The sequence below is a fragment of the Notothenia rossii genome, assembly GCF_949606895.1.
Source record: "Notothenia rossii genome assembly, chromosome: 9".
NCBI classification, from domain to species: domain Eukaryota; kingdom Metazoa; phylum Chordata; class Actinopteri; order Perciformes; family Nototheniidae; genus Notothenia; species Notothenia rossii.
In genome coordinates this window covers 23,356,440-23,377,319 of record NC_136907.1, presented here as the reverse complement: position 1 = coordinate 23,377,319, position 20,880 = coordinate 23,356,440, and the positions used below count along the sequence as shown (strand labels likewise).

The 20,880-nt window shown below is 41.1% G+C and overlaps 2 protein-coding genes across 7 annotated transcripts in view; one reads left to right on the top strand and one right to left on the bottom strand.

Annotated features, from left to right (window-relative positions):
* abr (ABR activator of RhoGEF and GTPase) overlaps positions 1–16,400 on the top strand; it is a 123,049-nt gene extending 106,649 nt beyond the window's left edge. For all 5 annotated transcript variants that reach the window (XM_079651245.1, XM_079651246.1, XM_079651247.1 and 2 more), the window contains 7 exons: positions 8,300–8,359; positions 8,789–8,898; positions 8,987–9,126; positions 9,867–10,001; positions 12,238–12,343; positions 12,931–13,084; positions 14,910–16,400. In XM_079651245.1, coding sequence (XP_079507371.1) covers positions 8,300–8,359; positions 8,789–8,898; positions 8,987–9,126; positions 9,867–10,001; positions 12,238–12,343; positions 12,931–13,084; positions 14,910–14,999 — 795 coding nt within the window. In that variant the 3' untranslated portion in view covers positions 15,000–16,400. The remainder of the gene's footprint in view (positions 1–8,299; positions 8,360–8,788; positions 8,899–8,986; positions 9,127–9,866; positions 10,002–12,237; positions 12,344–12,930; positions 13,085–14,909) is intronic.
* A 931-nt stretch (positions 16,401–17,331) lies between these two features.
* Positions 17,332–20,835, bottom strand: timm22 (translocase of inner mitochondrial membrane 22 homolog (yeast)). Of its 2 annotated transcripts, XR_013802368.1 has the most exons (5): positions 20,558–20,835; positions 19,465–19,661; positions 18,960–19,032; positions 18,736–18,869; positions 17,332–17,546 (listed from the first exon to the last, which is right to left on the bottom strand). XR_013802368.1 is itself a non-coding variant. In XM_079648362.1 (4 exons), the coding sequence occupies exons 1-4, from the start codon at positions 20,814–20,816 to the stop codon at positions 18,793–18,795; spliced, it is 606 nt and encodes a 201-aa protein (XP_079504488.1). In that variant the 5' UTR covers positions 20,817–20,835; the 3' UTR covers positions 18,460–18,792. The 2 variants fall into 2 exon arrangements, 1 of the variants encoding a protein (XP_079504488.1); XM_079648362.1 differs by lacking the exon at positions 17,332–17,546 and having other exon boundaries at positions 18,460–18,869.
* Positions 20,836–20,880: the final 45 nt, after the last annotated feature.

The window sequence follows — 20,880 nt, the reverse complement described above, 5'->3', positions numbered from 1 at the left end:
TGCATCTATAATATGTATGTGTGAGTACAATCAGCATTGCAAGGGTGACATTTGAAAGTATGTAGCTTATTATGGACTTGTTTTCTCATTATTGTAAGTCCCACAAACTATTGTCATTTTATTGTGTTTTGACATTTTAAGCATAGTTCCTATTTTTGATCTCTTGTTATTCAAAGGTGGTTGGTTAAGATAATGTAAGCAAGTAAGAGAGACATGTTTGTGTTCCCTAATTTCCTTGAAATGTAGATCATAATAAGATGGAAATTGTGTCCTATTATAGGATTGTGGTTCATTCAGGGAGGGCAATTGTTGACAATTTAGCTCAAGCATTCAGGTTGGAATGAAAGACCCTTGAATTGAGGGAATCTGCGGGAACACACAACGCGGGTGCACACACACACACACACACACACACACACACACACACACACACACACACACACACACAGAGGCCTGGTATGGCATAGTTTAAATGCAGGTTGTGGATTGTGACTCATGTGTTGCTGCAGGAAAAGGGCTTCTTTCTTTTCCCTTTTTTCTCCTCCAGATGCTTTTTGAATCCGTATGATAGAGGAGAAGCATGTGAGCCAGTTCTTGTTCTATGCATAGCTCTGCACACACTGAGTCATTTTTGTATCACTGTGTTTGCACATGTTTATTCAGCAGTCTTCCTTTTCATCATGAACGCACTGCCAGCATTTTAAGATGTCATTTGTGTGCATAATAAACCGGTGTAGGACAAAGAAGTTGAGATTTAGCTTGACCTTTGCTTCCCTGGTTTACATTATTCAACAGATGCCTGAAGAAGGCTGACCACTGTTTATAGTGAGCGGGATGAGACAGGGATTACAGACTAAGCCCAGATTTACTGCATCGACCCAAAAGGTCCTGTATGGATTGATTCTCTTCCTCGCTGAGAAAGCCTCCATGTCTTAATGCCACATAACGAGCTTTTCAATGGTGTCTAGATTTTACAACTTTGCCTTTCGTTGAATCAACACTTGCCCTACAGCTATTAACCTGCTCCCCCCAAACTGCTATACAAGGTCCCTTTCATCCTTTCATTCACTTTCAATGAGGCTTTGACTGGCAGCCCTTATGAGTGACTCATGTTGTCGTTTCTCTGGATCCTATCAGCTGATCTACAATTCTCCCCTTTTCCCCTCCCTCCTCTACTTGGTAGTAAACTCTATTTGATGGAGGGTGAGAGGTCATAATGTTGAATGATCTATCACCATCATGTGAAGCAGTAACATGACAGGCTGCCTGTGGGTCCTTGAAGCAATATATCAATACAGGACAGGGTTAATGCAGTGCTTTTCATTTATTTGAATCCAAACAGTTGGACATTTGAATTTCCCCAAGGAGCTGGTGGATTGGTTTTGTTGGTTGGTTTCTTTGTCTGCCAGCAACCTGGATCACAGAAAAATAACTGGCAAAACGTGGTGCAGTGGTTTAGATTTGGCCAACCAAGAAACATGTCAATGTTAAAGCCAAACATGAGTTTCTTGTTTGTTTTAATTTTCTCTTTTAGATTCCAAAATGTGTCTTTCCATTGTCCCTAAAATCTATATAGTTTTAATTTACAACAAAATGCTCATACTCATTATGAATATAAAGTGACTTCCTTTTTTTTGATGTTATCATTGAAGGGGGTGGGGAAAGCAGACTTTAGGGCACATTGCTTCTTTGTTGTTGCGTCGTGTTATTCACAGGGTGTTGGGAAGGTGCATTAGTGTACGGTTGACTCTGGGGACTCGTCCTCGCTCCTTTATCCTGAAGCGCCACCTAATTAAGACGTGGTGGGACGAGGCGGGAGGCTGGCTGGGAACATTAATTAGACTAGAACCAGACACATCATAAGTGTCTCAGCAAAAGAACAAATGGGGATTAAGCCGCTACTCACCTGTAGTCTGGGTTTTTCCCGCTGTGCATTAAACACTGTGTTCTTTTGGCTGATGACCTGTTTGCAGACAGGTTTGCTTTTATTTTCTTTGAGTAACAGCCTGCTTAGTGTGGAGAACAAAGGATCTGTCATGCTGTCTTAGCCATGGAGGAGAATCCGATCCATTATCACACGCCGTCATTCCACCTTTAACTGCATTCAAGCCCTGATAAAAAATTATGCTCTTCCGTTTTAGTATGTTGATTAGTGCAGAATAGATTCAAGTATCATCCCTCCTGCATGCCTGAAATGCCAGCCAGTCCCCTAATGGTCTTTTTTATGGGCCACATAAATCTCTGTCTGTCCCCACCTGAGGGCATAGCCTTCTAGTGGCCCCAATCCATCCCTGTGTGCGGGCTCTGGGATTGGCTAATGAGCTCCAGGAGAGGAGCGCCAGGTCAGTGCAGCGCTCTGAGGTTGGACCCACAGTGACCTCCTCCTCGTGGAGTCCAGCTTCTTCGCTCCTGGCCGAATGGAGGGTGGCTTTATTCTCAGCAGGGTGACAGCAAGGCATTCATCTTCTAATAATTAGGCGGTGCGAGTGAGGAGGTGTGGGATTCTGGTATCCTATCACACGCTGGTCCGGGTAAAGACAGAAAGGTTTTAGGGCTAACTGTTCTGCTTGAAGATGAGGATCCAGGCTTGAGACGTAAATGTAAGCAATTTGTAACATATATCTCAATGTTATCTACTAGACTAGACAATCAACATGGAAATAATAACTAACTATTTTGTAAATCCATAATTTGTGTAGGAGTCGTTTTTTCCGGAAAAAATTGTAGAAACTGCTGTTTTCAGTTTCTGAAAAAAATAAGATGTCCTGTTTTCTCTATTGATTATCATATTAAAGGAAATATATTTAGGTTTTAGACTGACATTTTATAAACTAAGCCATCAATGGACTAATCATGAAATATTTGACAGATTAATCGATTGAGAAAAGAATAGTTTGTTTGAACCCTTTTCTGGTATTGAAAGACAACCTGTTTGAGGCTCGTTTTGCTGGTTTTATTCTTAGATGTTGGTTTTTAGCAGTTGACCAACCGTGGAAGAAGTTGCATTGCTCATGAGAGCCTTCAAAGTTAGTAACCCAAACTCTCTCCTCTCCTGCTGGAAAAGCATGTTGATGTTACATGAGAGCTGAAGTGAGGCCCCTCTGATTCTTTTACTGGCACATGCTTCAAGACACATTTCACTTCCTTGTTATTTTCTCCTCTCTGTAATGTAAGTCTGATCCTATGGCATACAAATGGTGCATTCTGTTAGCGTTGAAGGTCACACATAACTTCAGCAAGGACTATTCAATGTCCCAGAAGGCAGAGGAGTGACACAAATGTGACTTAGATCTGGTTCTCTTGATAGCATATATGTATTTTTTGTTTAAATCAGAAATGTGGTGGTTTGTCTGTATGATAGCAAATCTAGCAGTGTTTTCATCTGTGACTTCACCATGTAGGTTTTATGGTCAAAATGAAGGGAAGCAGCAGGAAGAGTGTTCCTGAATCTTGTTTTTTGTATTTTTGTATTTGCATAAAACATAACTATCCATATTTAGGCTGATATCCCTCTTTTCTTAGTAAATTCAAACTGAACATCCAACAAAAAAGCAACAACTATGAAATTAAATTCATTCATCTAATGAAACCTTATTGAATAGCTCTTGCTATTTCACCCTCCTTTTTTATTCTAAGTGTGGGATAACTCGTGAGTGTGTGTGCAGGCTGCAGGCAGGGTGGTGTTACATAAGTGTAGTATGCATCTGTGTATTGCTATTTAGAAGCCCTATAAGAGAATCACACACTGCCTGCAGAGAAGCAAGACTAATCTGCAAATCACAACCCTCTGCTGGCTGAAAACCCCACCGATTGGCTCAAACAAGGAAGAGAGGGACAAAGGCAACATGGCAACCGACCCATCAAGGCCGTAATGACATCAGCTGCTGCTGGGTAAAGAGGCTAACACTGATGCACATATAAACATTATGCCTATGTAGCTCATTTGTCTAAAAATAGTCATGCAGCTCGTACTCTGAATACAGAGTACTGTAGCGTGATGTGTAACTGGGGGGAAAGGGCTCAATCAGTGCACAAACACTTCTGTAATCCTGCTGAAAAACCACGGAGCCGTGCAGTGTGAGATATGTTCTAATTAAAGGAGTAATAAAGAGCTTTCTGCAGCTGAATGAATATTTAATCAGCCAGAGAGCGGCAATGGAAAACTGCAATGAAACACAAAGGACAAATTAAACAGAAATTCTTCAATTCACCATATCAAAAGATCAAGTTGTGTTTGATTATGGTTGCCAGCGTGCACTAGCTCTCGAGCACAGCGAGAATGGGCTGATTAGGTGTGTTGGGATTTTCTCATTAAAGGCTTTAAACACCACTTCATTAACTGACTGTTTGGCACCATTGCCTTTATAGCTTCAGAACACACCAACTTATATTAGTTTTTTGTGTTAGATCTACATAATTAGCAGAAGTTTGTAAAGAAATTCATATTAATACGTGTGAAGGACAAACAAGAATGCAAACCAGGCACTAAAGACAACCTGATTAAATCTGAGTAACATACAATAACAAAGGCGGGGGAGGCTCAGTCTGTAGGGACTTGGCTTGGGAACCTTGGGAGAATAGCCGGTTCAAGTCCTGATCAGCCCAAAAGTAGGGAGTGAGTACTTGGAGAGGTCCCAGTTCACATCCGTGAGCACTGCCGTGGTGCCCTTAAGCAAGGCACCCGACCCCCCCCCCCTGTTCCCCGGGCAGGTGTACAATAGCTGCCCACTGCTCCTAATACTAGGATGGGTTAAATGCAGAGGTGAAATGTGTGTGCTCTGCTGTGTACATGTACGTGTGTGTACAAATAAAGAGAGTATCATTACTATCCTCCGTTTCCGTAAAAAAATCGAACTCGCAAAAAGATCACATCGAAATTAAGACATTTACATGCATGATTTATAGTAGGAAGTTTACTGTATAGTCCGACAAATCATTCCCAGTTGTAACAAGCAGAATTCCCAACGTTAATGAAAACATGTTTTGTGAATATGTTTTAGGTGTGCGTTTCCTGTCAGTAGAGAATGTATTCTGATAACAATCGGAGTGCCCCAGGTTCGGACATGTTAATGTCAGACCTCATGGTGTTCAGAGATTCAGATGACCACTTGGACATATTGTACATAGACTTCTCTGACATATGAGGACCCTGCATATGTATGTTATTCTGTTGCTGTAAAGCTGCATGTGCTGAACCTACGTCTCCAAAGCCTCCTGTGTGTTTGTTGAAATGTAAACAGCTCCAGAGGGGGTTAGGGTTAGGTCCCTCTGCGTCAGTCTGTTGCTCAGTCTCAGGCAGGCAGCAGGACTATGGCTCACATGTCACATGTCACATGCCGCTGAAAGGGCAGGATTATGTGTCCGGAGAGGGGGGGGAGGGTCTGCTAGCCAGTTCTCGTAGTGTAGTTCGCCTCACACGCGAAAGGTCCCCGGTTCGAGACCGGGCGAGAACATCATTTTTGTATCAACACAACCATTTGTTAAGTTTCTCATACATTTCCAATCAAATGTTGTCATTGGCAGTAAGTAAACAATGTTATTCTTTCTGTATGCAATGATTCAATGGTTTATAAAAGAGCCAAACTGATCACTAGTTACCATATCTGTGACAAGCATATTACCTTTATCAGAATAAGCAAGGCATTAACCCTTCCAAAGATATTTTTTAATGTATCTATTTTCATGGCATATTCATTGTGACCGTAGTCAAGCCTTCGATTTCTTTAGTTATCCAATTTGTCCAACGCTTTCAAACAATAGACGCTCTATAGATCATTATGAAGAGAGCTGAAGTGACTTCCTGTTCTCCTGCTCGTCTTTCAGAAAGACAGCATGTGGAAGCTGAGCGCCATAACTTATCTGCTTTGTTCTGCCCTCTAGATCAGTCAGGGGGCAGGCTGATGTACTTCCTGGCTCTCTGTGCTGCTTCAATTGAAGTTCAAACTCTGGTTGTGATATATTCTGTCCTGCTTGACTGATAGAAATTACAACCAGACAAAGAAAAAGATAATAATATAAATTCTCTCCGGGGTGAAAGGAGGTCCATATCAGCCGACAGACACATGCCTGCTGATGCCTTCGGAGTGAGCTGCTTAGAGTGCCCATATAAGTTAATTGCTCTGTCTTTCAAACACATTTTCTTTTTCGCACCACTTCACTCATTTAGTCCAACGTATACTGAATTACTTGGATTTGATGTTTGGACGCCAGGGGTGCGTCTTCATCAGTCAAAGGAAACACATTTATTTCATTTTATGTGAGGAAAAAGCTTTTAAGTTTGCACACTAACTGGAATGCGTACAAATCTGTGTGTACAACGGTTTGTTAAACTTGAAGTATTTCTGTGATTTGCTCCGGGCTGCAGTATGTTCTAGACTCACAGTCATATATCTCTGATAGTTTCACAGCACTACAAAGAGGGCTTTGAGCCAGTCTAGCTATAGGACTTCTCCAAAAAAAAAAATCACAAGACATGTTTTGACCTTTATCGAAGTTGCTCATATGTTCAAAATCCCCTTCAAGCTTTTTGGAGTGAGATGAAAGGGACCTAAAGCTATACCAGGTTGCTTTTTGCAGGTTCTTGAAAGTTTGAAGCCTTTCTAGCGTGCATTACCTTTACTGCACTCCATGCTCTGATACCTGCTGTTCTTTTCCTGCCAGTCCTCTGGCTCAGCTGTCACTCAGGATAAAACCTTAAAACCTCCTGCCACTTTGATTAAACCAGCCAACTGGACAGAATCCCGATAAGTCCCAATTCATTACCGAAAAAGCAGTCTCTTGTTATGCAGTATTTTGTTCCTTATTCTGACTGTAATATTTAGTATAAACTAATTCAGTTTGAGTTTTGTAGAGGACTCTTCAGCCAAACTGTCATTCTGTTAAACCAGCTAATTTACTAGGAAAGCAAAAGGGGGGAAACAAATGCCTCTCTCAGTATCTTTTAATAGAAAAAGGTCCAGTTGAGGATAGAGTTTCGAGAGGGGTTAATGAGTGTAACTATTGCCTGTAAAGGGCCTTCTTTGTTTTTAAAACCCCAATGCAGTGCATTCATTTTTTATTTCAAGAATTAGCAGAGGGTAATACTGTAGGAAGAAATGGTTGGGAGGAAATATGTTTTGTTTTGGAGGGGTGAGGAGTGAGTCCTGGCTCTTTGCCCGCCTCTCTTCTTGGCAGTGGCTGTGTAAAGACAGCAGTGATTACCTGTCCCTCGTCTCAAACCCAAGCCCTGCTGGGAAAACAGGCTTTAACGATAATAGGAATGCGTGAAACCGATGCCAAATGGCCTTTTTATGAGGTAATGAAATACTCTCACTAAGAACTTGTAATGGTTTCAGCCTAATGCTAACAATAAGAGAAGTGTGCTGCCCTCGTGCTCACCCAGCAATCTTTAGTTCCTCTGAGTTGAGCACATTATTATGCATGGTTTGTAATGACATAACTGTGTAGAGCAAACAGCCTATAAAAAAGGCATTAGCTGCTGTGGCCTCCCGCAGCGAGCACACACTCCAGGAGACTTAAATCAACAACAAGCCGCCGTCTATCATGTCTCAGAAGGCATTATGGGACGTGAGATCCAGACTTTGGAATGTGCGGGTGAAGAGGGCCAATGTAGAGTCCTTGTTGGACCCCTGAGGGAGTGCAGAGGGTATATGTGGGGAACTTAAGTGGCGTGGTTCTTTCCCAAAGCAGACTGAGTGACTGCTGTTGTCACCGGCGACAGCTTCACTTTGTTCAGGTTTCAAACATGGAGCAGCGCAAAAGTGAACTCTGTACTCAGTGCGTTTTAATAACAGTTTCAAATATCTCCTGCTCACCTTTAGACTTTGCCGGGTGCCTTTCTTGTTCCAATACTTAAACAGTCACTTTTCCTTTAGCGAGGGTTGCTCAATACATGCTTTATATATTTGTCAGTGGGGGGGGCCATGTCACGTCTGGGCTGCGCGTCTCAGCCGGGGGGAGCTGTCAGCCAGTTCCCGTAGTGTAGTGGTTATCACGTTCGCCTAACACGCGAAAGGTCCCCGGTTCGAGACCGGGCGGGAACAGATTTTGTTTTGTATTCACCAGAAAGGTTGATATTGTCCCTTTTTAAAAATGCTCCAATGACAAGTATTGGAACAATTATTCACCAAAATGAATGAAGGAAAAAGTTTGCTTTGTGGTGAATGTACATGTACTATATTGCTGCTCTCTTTTTTTGTTAGGCAGTCTCCTCTATGGGGATAATATTTCTGTATTTATGAAACCTTATTTATTCACATACTATTGCCTAATGTTTTCCTGACTCTGTTGTGTCTTTCAGCTGGATCCTCAGACAGTGCAGTCCAAGAACTGGCACATGGACGTCATAGAGATGAACGGGGTGAGACACAACACTATCTTACATTATGAAATACTTGTAAATATTGTATTGAGATATGTGGTGCTAGGCAAATGCAATGTAAGTTTTTCTGACTGCACACTGTTTTCCAATGGTCTGTCTTCAACACTGCTTAAGCACCTGCAGGAAGAGAACGTGGGATTTAGAAATATGTGTTGGTGTCCTCAAAAGTACAGATTTTAGGAATGAAAAATTGAGTTGGTTATATAAACCAAACTCCAGGGAGAAATTATGTTTGGCTGTAATGTTTACAAAAAGATCAAGTTGTTTAGATGTTTATCTCGAAGATGTTGGATATTCAATTTCAATGTACTAACCTCTCTGATTCAATGCATACAAAGAAGAAAAAGTTAATTTTTGGCTTCGTAGAGAAATGCGCTTTACTTCAGCTGTGTTGTTGTTCATCTTCAGATCAAAGTGGAGTTCTCCATGAAGTTTACAAGTCGGGACCTCAGCTTAAAGAGAACGCCGTCCAAAAAACAGAGCGGGGTGTTTGGAGTCAAAATCAACGTGGTGACAAAGTAAGTACGATTTTGTTAATTTGACCCAAATAGGCTGTTACTGTAGATAACAAAATATAACTTTGTTGTCTGCTCTTCACGTGGACAGGCGCGAGCGCTCCAAGGTGCCTTACATCGTCCGGCAGTGCATTGAAGAGGTGGAAAAGAGGGGGATCGACGAAGTGGGAATCTACAGGATCTCAGGGGTGGCCACTGACATCCAGGCCCTCAAATTAGTGTTTGACACCAGTAAGACTCCTCTCCCTGTCTCTCTGTTGAACATTCTTATCCTGAGCCATATTTCAATGATTCACTGATGAGATTTTGGGGCAAATTAAGTGGTCCATATTGGTGGTAAACACAAGGAAAAGCTATAAAGTCATATTCTAACATAACATTCAAGAGCTACAACTAATGTTGTCCATCATTTTCTCCATGAACTGAGTATTAGTATGGTCTATAAAATTACAGAAAAGTGTTAAAAAATGTCAATCAGTGTTTCCCCAAGTTAAATAGGTCCTGTTTAGTCCACAACTCAAAGAGATTAAGTTGCTGAGAATTAAGAAACAAGAAAATATTCATATTTAAAAAGCTGGATATGAATTTCGGCCACCTTTCCGAAGAAAAAATAGCTCCAACCCTTTGATCGATTGTTTAAATAGTAGTGATTTATTATGAAGTTGCCAAATTATCGATTGGTAAATTATCGAGCTTTATTGACTTGTCTGTTGAAATGTTGTGTATGAAAATGGTGGTTGTCCATAAAACTGTTTTAGATGCAGCCCACAGTTATTTCATTGCATTTGAGAATTGTGGGAACTGACTCTCAGTGATGGTCACACGGCTGCAGTAACATCTTTGTGTGTTATACGTCTCTGACTGCATCTTGGATAATTAACAGATCTTGCTAAAGGAGCAGCTGTGTTATTGTCCATCTGTCATACCGTAGTCTTCTTTCTAATGGCTCCTGGTTTGTTTCCGCCCTGCAGATACCAAAGATATCCTGGTGATGCTGAGCGATATGGACATCAACGCCATTGCAGGAACACTGAAGCTGTACTTCAGGGAGCTGCCGGAGCCTCTGCTCACCGACCGCCTCTACCCCGCCTTCATGGAGGGCATCGGTGAGACCTTTAACCCTGAATCACTATCTGGTTTTATTTGGGGTATAACATAAACACAGTTAGAGGAATAACGTTTTCATTCAAGAGAGGTATTATTGAGATAAGATGAAATAAGATGAATTTTTTTGTCACAGCAGCATGGTAAAATCGCACCTAATTTGCTAAATAAAAAGATTAGAAAATAAACAAACATAACATAGAAACATCTCAAATTGAAGATAAAACAGAAGGAAAATCTCAAAGTAGGATATTAATAACATTAAGTGTGCAAGGAATTGCAAAATAAATGAAATAAAAAATGTGCATTGTGAAGAAAAGTTCTGTTGTAAGTTATACAGGACTGTCTCAGAAAATTAGAATATTGTGATAAAGTTCTTTATTTTCTGTAATGCAATTAAAAAAACAAAAATGTCATACATTCTGGATTCATTACAAATCAACTGAAATATTGCAAGCCTTTTATTATTTTAATATTGCTGATTATGGCATACAGCTTAAGAAAACTCAAATATCCTATCTCTAAATATTAGAATATCATGAAAAAGTATACTAGTAGGGTGTTCAACGAATCACTTGAATCGTCTAATTAACTCGAAACACCTGCAAGGGTTTCCTGAGCCTTGAAAAACACTCAGCTTGGTTCAGTAAACTAAATCACAAGTATGGGGAAGACTGCTGATCTGACTGCTGTCCAGAGGACCGTCATTGACACCCTCCATCAGGAGGGTAAGACACAAAAAGAAATGTCTCAAAGAGCAAGCTGTTCACAGAGTGCAGTTTCAAAGCACATCCACAAAAAGTCTGTTGGAAGGGGGAAATGTGGCAGGAAACGCTGCACAACCAAGAGAGATGACCGCAGCCTTAACAGCATTGTGAAGAAGAGTCGCTTCCAGAATTTGGGGGAGCTTCAAAGACAGTGGACTGAAGCTGGAGTCCAGGTATCAAAAGTCACTGTTCACAGACGTGTCCGGGAAATGGGCTACAATAGCCGTATTCCCATGGTCAAGCCACTTCTGAACTCAAGACCACGGAAGAGGCGTCTGACTTGGGCTAAGGAAAAGAAGCACTGGACAGTTGCACAGTGGTCCAAAGTCCTCTTTTCAGACGAAAGCAAGTTTTGTATTTCATTTGGAAGTCAAGGCGCCAGAGTCTGGAGAAAGGCTGGAGAGGAGCAAAATCCAAGTTGCTTGAAATCCAGTGTGAAGTTCCCACAGTCAGCGATGGTTTGGGGAGCCATGTCAGCTGCTGGTGTTGGTCCACTGTGTTTCATCAAGCCCAGAGTTATGCAGCTGTGTACCAAGAGATTTTAGAGCACTACATGCTTCCGTCTGCTGAAAAGCTCTATGGAGATGAGGAATTCATTTTCCAGCATGATCTGGCACCTGCCCACAGTGCCAAAACCACCAGTAACTGGTGTACTGACCATGGCATTACTGTCCTCGATTGGCCTGCAAATTCCCCTGACCTGAACCCCATAGAGAATATGTGGGGTAATGTGAAGAAGAAGCTGAAAGACACCAGACCCAACAATGCTAATGAGCTAAAGGCCGCTATTGAAGCATCCTGGGCATCCATAACACCTCAGCAATGCCACAGGCTGATTGCCTCCATGCCACGCCGCATTGATGCAGTAATCCGTGCAAAAGGATTCCCAACCAAGTACTGAGTGCATTAATGGACATTTTCAAATGTTTGATTGTGTTTTGCTGTTATAAATCTTTTTTTTTTACTTGGTCTGAGGAACTATTCTAATTTTTTGAGATAGGATTTTTGAGTTTTCTTAAGCTGTATGCCATAATCAGCAATATTAAAATAATAAAAGGCTTGCAATATTTCAGTTGATTTGTAATGAATCCAGAATGTATGACATTTTTGTTTTTTTTAATTGCATTACAGAAAATAAAGAACTTTATCACAATATTCTAATTTTCTGAGACAGTCCTGTAAGTCCAGCTAGCAGAAGAGAAACTTTTGTGAGAAAATATCCAATAAAATGTGCAAGAAGCTGACAAGACGAAATGTTTTATGAGACGAGAGGTTTTGGACCTGATGGACCTCAGCCTCCTGTTAGAGGGGAGCGTCTTAAAAAGTTTGTGTCCAGGGTGGGAGGGGTGGAGTGTGTGTTTGTGTCTTCAGTGGGGAGTTGCATTTGCCCAGCTACAATAGATAAGAGCTGAATTTAAAGAGACGTCTTGCTGTAACCGGATGTGACATCTTTCTCCCCCCCCCCCCGCAGCGCTCTCTGACCCCGCAGCCAAGGAGAACTGCATGATGCACCTGCTGCGCTCCCTGCCGGACCCCAACCTCATGACCTTCCTCCCCCTGCTGGACCACCTCAAACGGTACACACACTCTCTGTCAGATAGAGTGGAACTTACTGCTTTGGTCCGAGTTACATATTCCTTTAAGTCCTACAGAGCATATTCAAATCATTTTTCTATGCTTTAACATATATGCATTTCTTGTCAAAACATCCCCTGAATGAGGTTGTACACATTCCTTTAGCGAGGGTTGCTCAATACATGCTTTCAATATTTGTCAGTGGGGGTGCTGAGTCACATCTGGGCCGCGCGTCTCAGCGCCCAGATCACGTTCGCCTAACACGCGAAAGGTCACCGGTTCGAGACCGGGCGGGAACAGTTTTTGTTTTGTATTCACCTCATACAGGTGGTGTGTTTCTCTCAAAAAGAACTGAAAAATCTGAAATGTTAACTAAATGTAAAATGTAAATGCAAATGTAAACTACATTTATTAGGTTAGCTGAAAGTTTAAATAAAGAAAATGTGAGGTTAAACTTCAATCGTTATCTGAAATTTGTTGAGATAATACACTTAAAGTCAACGTTTCAGTTTGTTCAGTGGAACCCTTTGGCTGTGTTCCCTCTGTTTGTCCTCCCTGACTGACGGGCCTGCTGCTGTTTGTTCTTCAGCGTGGCGGAGAAGGAGCCCGTCAACAAGATGTCCCTCCACAACCTGGCCACGGTGTTTGGCCCCACTCTGCTCAGGCCCTCAGAGTCCGAGATCGCAAAGGCTCAGCACATCACCTCTGCCTCTGACATATGGTCACATGACGTGATGGCGCAGGTAACTACACAACGGCACCTGAAAATGTTTATCTTTGCCAAAATGTTAGCAATGTTAAGACAATGTTTTCCATATCATTATAGAAGTGTAACCGTGCAGAGTAGATGAAAGATATGAGAGCGGTGTGTACATGCAGATTCCCTCGTTTCCTGCACATGTTTTTCCGTGGATTCCCTCCCACGTCTCTCATTGACCCCTGTCACTTCGGTGCTCCCTCCCAGCTGTATTTAGGCTGCTGGCCATGTATTCATGTCTTCTGAGAGATGAGTTTCCTGTGCACAAATGTATTTTCTTGGCAGAATAAACAACTTCCAGAGTAAATCATCATAAATGGGGCAGCATGCGCATGCAGGAGGCCCCGCCCATCCATTACTGTGACGTTCACTGTTAGTACGGGGGTCTTCTTTCGAATTCTGACTGTTTATCACATAAGTAAACAAAATGTCAAACACCAAGGAAAGATGCTTCCACCACCAAAATACAATCTAAAATGGGGACATGATGAATTTTGCCGTAAAGTTAATAAAATCTAATCTATGTGTTAAAATGCTAGTAAAAAAGTATGTTTATTCTCAACATTTCAACGATATTCTCAAAATGGTATCGGATATTATTCTCAACATTTTGACTCAACATTATAATAATAATGATATTTGTTCCACTCATACCAGGCACTTACTATTGAGTAGATGAGCCTCAGTGAAGGGGGGAATATTAAGGGACATTGCAAGGGGGAACATTGGACTGAAAATGTGAGTTAAACATTAACAGCAGACGGGTAGCAACCTCCTAAGGTAAATTACAGTTTTCAGAGGGAAAAACTTTTCACAAAAGCGCTGAATTAGACAGAAGTCCAACATCAAAGCGGACAAACAAACTTAAATATGAACCAAACGGTAGATGGTCCTTACCAGTCTAACACAAAATCCATAATAAACGTTCAAATTCACTAAAAGAGGGAAAAGCCTTTTAAATCATTATGTATTGCGTTCTATATTACGATTTAAAGAAGCCTGGAAATATATGCATGCGTGCTTCAGTTCATGTGGTTAATTTTTTTTTAGGAGAAAAGTAATAAGGAATCGGATCAAAGTGACCTTAGAGATAAAACTATGCTTCAATGATTAGGGTTCTCTTCCATAAACCGTCAATTAAAGGAATGTAATAAATTAGTTAGATTGATATCTTGAAGACTTTAAAAGCCCTGCACTATGCTGCGTTCCAGACCATTTTGAACTTCAAAATGTCCACACTCAGTGTTCAAAGTACAATGTCAACCAAAGTCGTAGTAAACTAAGGGGAGATCCATTGAGCACGACTTCATGGAGAAGCAGTTGTCTGACCTCACAAAGCAACAAAGTGCACATTGTACATGGTAAACCATTAACAAAAAAGTTGTCTATATTTGATTAAAATATGAAATACTATCATATAATAAAACCTCTTCTGCATGTAAATCCAAGTCAAAATGTGTCACTAATGTTATAAGGTAGCTGGTTATAGTTAACAATCTCTGAAAGTGATCTTCTCTTCACAAAGGTTATTTGGGAAAACTTAAAAAATGGCAACAAAAGAAATGTGGTGGCTGTACCGCTTCTGTGCCAAATAAACTGTATTTGTCTTTCACAATAAGCAATGATTTCTGTTTATGATTTTGCGTCGAGCACCTGGAACTCTTGGAAGTAGTAAGTTGCTTATTTCAACTGGGAAAATCCCAATTCCGAGTTGTCTTGAACACAGCATAGGATGGAGTAGAAGACCGACGAGTAGGATAATATGGACTGTTTATGAATGAATAACAATAAGTGGTTTTCTGTTTCCTCAGGTCCAGGTGCTGCTCTACTACCTGCAGCATCCTCCCATCTCCTTCGCGGAACTGAAGCGCAACACGCTCTACTATTCCACTGACGTTTAAACCACCCCCCACCATCACCACCTCCCTCAGGGCGCCATACAGAGAGGAGAGAGAGAGAGACTCCATACAAACCCTGGTCCTCGCCGACCGGTGGTCCTGCCTCAGCTCTTCTCCCAGCAGGCTGCTCATCTTGACTGTACAGCCCCCCCCCCCCCTTCCCCTCACACATACACACACACACATCCCTCCCTGAACCCACCACCTTCTCCCCCGGTCCTGAAAAGAGATGAAGCCTGTCAATATGGAGGCGGTGACGGAGACTTCCCGGTCATCTATTCGTCACGTTTGTAAACTAAGGAGAGTAAAGCCCCCAGCGCCTCTCGCTCCCAGGACAAGGCATTCTGGGAGCTCATCAGGGAAATCTAGAGGGGGTCAGGATCACGTGGTGTCATCTAGTGAGCACTTTCCAGACGACTCCAGCTTCTTATTCCTTGATCAGAGGCATGCCAGAAAAAATGGCATTTTCATGTGTGATAATTATGTTTTCTCTCCTTTTTTCTTTCTTTCTGGCCTAATGCATGTGGTGGAGGAGACTGGGGGTGTGAGTGACGACGTGGATGCACTTGAGTGAGTGAGTGTGTGTTTAAAGGGACTATGAGAACTTGTGAGGTTTAGAAGTGGCTGGGAAGCCGTCCTAATACATGGCTGGTGACGCGTCTCTCCGTTCTGACAGGACGAGAGAGAGCTGCCCTCCCCGGTGAGTCTCGGCCAAATTAGCCCTATTTATTTTAAATATATATAATATGTGTGCCTGTACAGTTCTGTGCAACTAGAGAAATGCTCAAAGGAGTCTGTTTTTTGAAGTTTATTCAGGTAGTGATGTTATTTTTAGCTTCTCATTCACCATGTCCATGGTTGGTAAGCTGTACTGAAAAGATGGACATAAAGTCTGCCAGTTAATTTCAGATCACTTTGTAAAGGAAGGGCACTCTGGGACATGAGGGTTATTGGGGGGAAAACACAACAAATGGAACATTCTTTTTATTTCTCTCGTTGTTTCATTGCAAGCCTGTTCCAAGTGTCTTACTGCACCGGTATAATCTATAGAGTTGATTTGTGTAGTTGCCCTCATTGCATGTTCAGCTTGTCAATCAAACCAGGCAGGGTAACAGAAAGGTAGGTTGTCTCTGCGCAGCCCGCTGAGACTGGCTGATCCCATCTCTGCTCTGTACAAAGCCCACCTTTCTGCTATCAAGCCTGCGACATATCTTAAAATACTGTAAGCACTGCTAGATGAGTACTATTTGATATTTTTAATATAAGATGAAAATAAAAATAAAAAATGTTGTATTTTACTTCCTTTGAGAAGAATTTCAATATACTGTAATATTGAGGATTAAATGTCAATGTGAACTTTTCCCCCCATTTTTTTTTAGTAAAATAAAAGTTACCAAAACACTCTCTTTGTGTCCGTCTGTGTCAATACTTGTCTGTGGAAACAATGCGTCATCTTCACTTACACACGGTTTGATATTGCTTATTCAATTGAGTAACTATAATAAAACATCGCAAATACACTATCACCTAAATTATAATTTATAGAATGTTGAACCTTTTGAAGCCCCTTTTACTGGATATGTTACTATTTTCTTCCCATATTAACAATTAATAATCATTCATCACATTCTGCTACGTCAGCAGTTGGAGTTCTTCCCCTATTGAAATATTAATCCACGTTTGGAAATGTAAAGTGATTGCACCACCTGGTGGTCAATTTACAAACTGTTTAAAGTAACCGCCATTGGAAGTGACACTCAGGCTGTACATCTGTGCAGTTAACCCTCTGATTTGTTAAAATATTAAGGGCAAACCTGCTGACCTCTGTTCAAATTGGTGGTGGTATATTTCCCACAAAATCTGAATGTTTTCCTCGCAGCATTTTAGATTAGATTGTTAAAGAGAGCATTTACCAACCAATCTTCTTCATTTCTTGTCTGACTTAAAGGGTATAGACCCAACAGTCTTTCAGCTTCTTTCATTGGTTATAGAGGGATGAGGATACGTTTTTGTTAAATATTGAATATATTTGTATTTTGTGCAAGTGTTTCCGGCCCTTGTGAGCTCCCATGAGGAGCAGTGCAGAGCTCTGAAGCCCAGTCAATCTCAGACCAAGGTTGCTGACCTAAACCTGCCATGGGGGGGAATCCTCTGAGTCCATCGATGGATCCAAGCTCGCGGTGAACCCTGTGGTTCCTTCCCTGTTCCTTACTCCCAGCATTTTAAAAGGATATTTTAATACATTTGTATAACATACCATGGAATATTTGTTTCATAACTGGGAAAATTAATAACAATAAAAACCAGGATATTGATCATTTATAAATGTGATTTATAAATCAATTTAACATCATTTGTTGTCATTTCTGGGCCGAGTGGAGAGTTCTGAAGCAGTCAATCACAGGTTGTGGATCTTCCTCTGCCTCAGGGGGAATCTTCAGAGTCCACTGCCTGGATCGAAGCTCGCCGCGAGACTCATGGAGGATGCCATTCCTGAATTTCAGAACTCTCTGCAGGTTCCTCTGGGATCTGGATCTCTCTTAGAGCTCTCTGAGAAAAATCACAGAGCTCTATATCTGAGTACTATTTGTAAAAAAAATATTTTAATCAGACCATTTTATACTACCACCATTATACAGTGTATACTTACATACCATACAATATTTGTTTTATGACTGTCCTCTGGGATCTGGATCTCTCTTCCAGTGCCCTGTGATTTTTTTCAGAGCACTATCACTGACTAATAGTGACTATACAGATCAAGTTTGATTGAATGAAGCACACATTTATTATACAGCAACCCAAATACGTTTTGTACTGGACAATTACAATCGTTTAGTTTTTTTTTGTATTTAATTGATAAAGCTGCTGTACTTTGCTCTTAATGCTGCCTCAGCTGTAAATGTATTGTGTAGTCTATCTGCTAACATGATTCAGTGTATTTGGGTTTTCCAGAGAAGCGTATGATTTGATTATACAGTCTTTAGATGTTTGAATAAACCGGCTGTATTCATTTTGAATGTGTATAATTGAGAGGGTCAGGATGCAGAGCTTCAAACCCTGAAGCCTTTTAAATATGTAACCTGTTTATAGCTGCACTCAGCTGTTACACAATAGTCTGCACTATTACATTTACATGAAATTAAAGTATTCTCAAAAAGCAAAACGTTACACTGTGACCAGCCTGACATTATCACAATAAATCCCACTATCCAACAAACTAAAGATATGATTTTCTCTGTGTTGTACTGATAACTTATGAAAACATCTGCACCAGATTCATAAGAAGCTCACTACAGGCTCTATTGGGTCTGAGTGGGAAACCCAAAACTATTTCCTTACTGTACATCACAGAATTATTATAAATATATAAACATATAACTTGAATCAAGACTATAATTAAAAGCAAATTTAAGACGTCTTTAGTCGTGGACACTTTTAAACTTCAAGAAAAAAATTCTAATCAATTTAACAAAAAAACACATGTTTAATATAAATTATCTGGATCTGGGTTAGTTACACAGTAAACACTGAATCAGAGTGAAGAGGAATTATGTTCAGCATTTTCCTTTTACCGTCCCAGAGAAGCAGATCCCCTCTGCTCTCTGACCATGATGTGAAACTGAAGCTTCTCTGGAAACAAAGAGGTGCACATTGTGCACAGGAACAGGATCCCTCACTTCCCCAAATCATCACTTCTGCTTTCTCAGCAGTCCTCCATGTGAGGGTAAATATTCACCAGTTGGATTTCTTTCAGGGCACTTGCATCATTTAAGTCCATACACTCTTGAGTGGTTCACCGTAGATAATATTCGATGGCAGCAGAGAATGCAGCGAAGCCTCCGCATCCCAGCACCCCCGCCTTCAGACCCGCTAAAAACAGGAACAAAATTACATGTGAGGACACAAGAAACATACTGCCTTTAATGAAAAACATCAATGTAAATGTAGCAGGTCACATACCACGGAACCCAATGGCTCCTCCAGTTACACAGCCGCTGTACACTGCGTTCTTCCAGTCAGAAACGCCTCTGTGCTGCGGATGAAAAGAAGAGAGGAGGAACCGGTTAGCATGGTGCTATATCTGAACTGTCATGAATGGATCAGGGCTGTTTTGTTTATTTTGCACACTTTAAATTGGGTAATCAAAAAAACAAAACAGTTTTGCACTAGAGGGCGCTGTCAGGCCATGTTAAGGGAGGTTAAAAAGAAAAAAACACAACCATGAACACAAGAAAACATCTCAAACATTTTACATTATTACAATAACAATTTGGCAAAGGCATTTCCTTTACAGTCAATGTCATCCCACCATCATTGGTCACACATAATGCTAACTGCACTGCATTTATGTAGCGCTTTTCTAATCTTTGCAACCTCTCAAAGTGCTTTAACATCATTACAACATTCACCTACACATTCATAAAGAGCCCCCCCCCCCCCCCCCCCCCACAGGCGTGAGACTTACTGATTCTATGACGCACTCTGTGCATGAGAACATGGCGCCAATAACGGCAAAGTTCTTTGCGTACGACATCCCTCTCTGTCCCATGTCTTTGAGGACTTCTCGTGCTGATGGAGTTCTCAGAGGGTCTTTGGGGTCAAAGCCAACATTGGTATCGATGCCAGCAGTAAAAACACCAAAAGCTCCTCCGAGGACAAAACCTGTGGGAAGGTAAAAAACGAAATCAGTGTTTGCTGCACAATAAATCACAACAATATTTACAGGGGATAAAAGATGCATACTGCTACTAATCCAAGAAATATTACGGATCATAGATGGGTAATGCATATATAATAGGCCTTAAATTGACAATTATTTTCTATTATGTATTCATCTTTCATCTGTAAAATACTAAACTATCACAATTTCCAAAGCTTTTAACTGTTTTTTTTTTACTAGATGTACACTACAAAACCTTAAAATGTCTTCATGTTGCAGGCCTACATATCAACTGTGTTTTTCTGAGGTTGATTTTTCTTTTGCCTCTTTTTATTTCACTACTGTTTATGCTTTTCAGTGTTTTATGTATCTAGACACACTTGCATTTGCATTTGCGTTTGTTGCTTGTTTTTGTCTTTGTTATTGTATTTGTAATGGATGACTGCAAAAGCGTTTTAGGCTCCCTTCTTCTCCTGCACTGTAACTTCATTGTATGCATTAGGTAGTCATTTTTATACAAACAAACATTTAAAAATAACTGAAAAGCAGACACAGAAAAACGTAGTTTTGTGTCTGTCAAAATATAACTCAACTAATAACTAATGATAACCCAGTAGTAATAATCTCCCCCTTCTCCAGCTACAACATTGAAACGATAGATACATACATAACGACACATCAATAAAACAATAATTCCCAATATACATGACTCTGAAATTGGGAGACACTACATAATAAGCACTTTTACCGTAGGTACTTTAGATACATTTTGATGCAAATACCGTTATAGATTTTGAATGTAGGACTTGTAACTGAGTATTTTTAAACTGTCTCTGTCAGAGTACTACCCACACATACTGACCAGTTATCCTAATGTTAACGTGGTGTCTTTGCTTACCTCCAACACAGGCCAGGACAGCCTTGAAGGCGCAGCTCTCCATTCCCCTCTCGATCATCTTCTGCTCGTCGCTTTTCATAGGCATCGGCAGCCCCCCCATGATGCCGGGGCTCAGCTCCTTCACGGCCCTCTTGTCCCCGATGAGGTGCTCCAGGATCAGGCTGTACTGGATCGGCGGGCTCTCCATGCCCGGAGCAGCCGAAGCTGGATCTTTTAAGTCAGAGGCAGCGAGTACTGCTTCATCCATGGAGGCAGCCATGTTTTCAATGACAGTGCCGCTGTACGTAAATGTAGTCAAGGGTGAGCGAGGGCAGATTCGTTAC

What these genes read in the sequence shown, in the direction of transcription:
- timm22 (XM_079648362.1), bottom strand. Translation starts at nt 20,816, where the DNA reads ATGGCTGCCTCCATGGATGAAGCAGTACTCGCTGCCTCTGACTTAAAA. An exon ending in CAGAGTGCGTCATAGAATCA is followed by an intron (nt 19,033 to 19,464) that starts GTAAGTCTCACG and finishes TTTCATCCGCAG; the next exon opens with CACAGAGGCGTTTCTGACTG. An exon ending in AGGAGCCATTGGGTTCCGTG is followed by an intron (nt 18,870 to 18,959) that starts GTATGTGACCTG and finishes TCCTGTTTTTAG; the next exon opens with CGGGTCTGAAGGCGGGGGTG.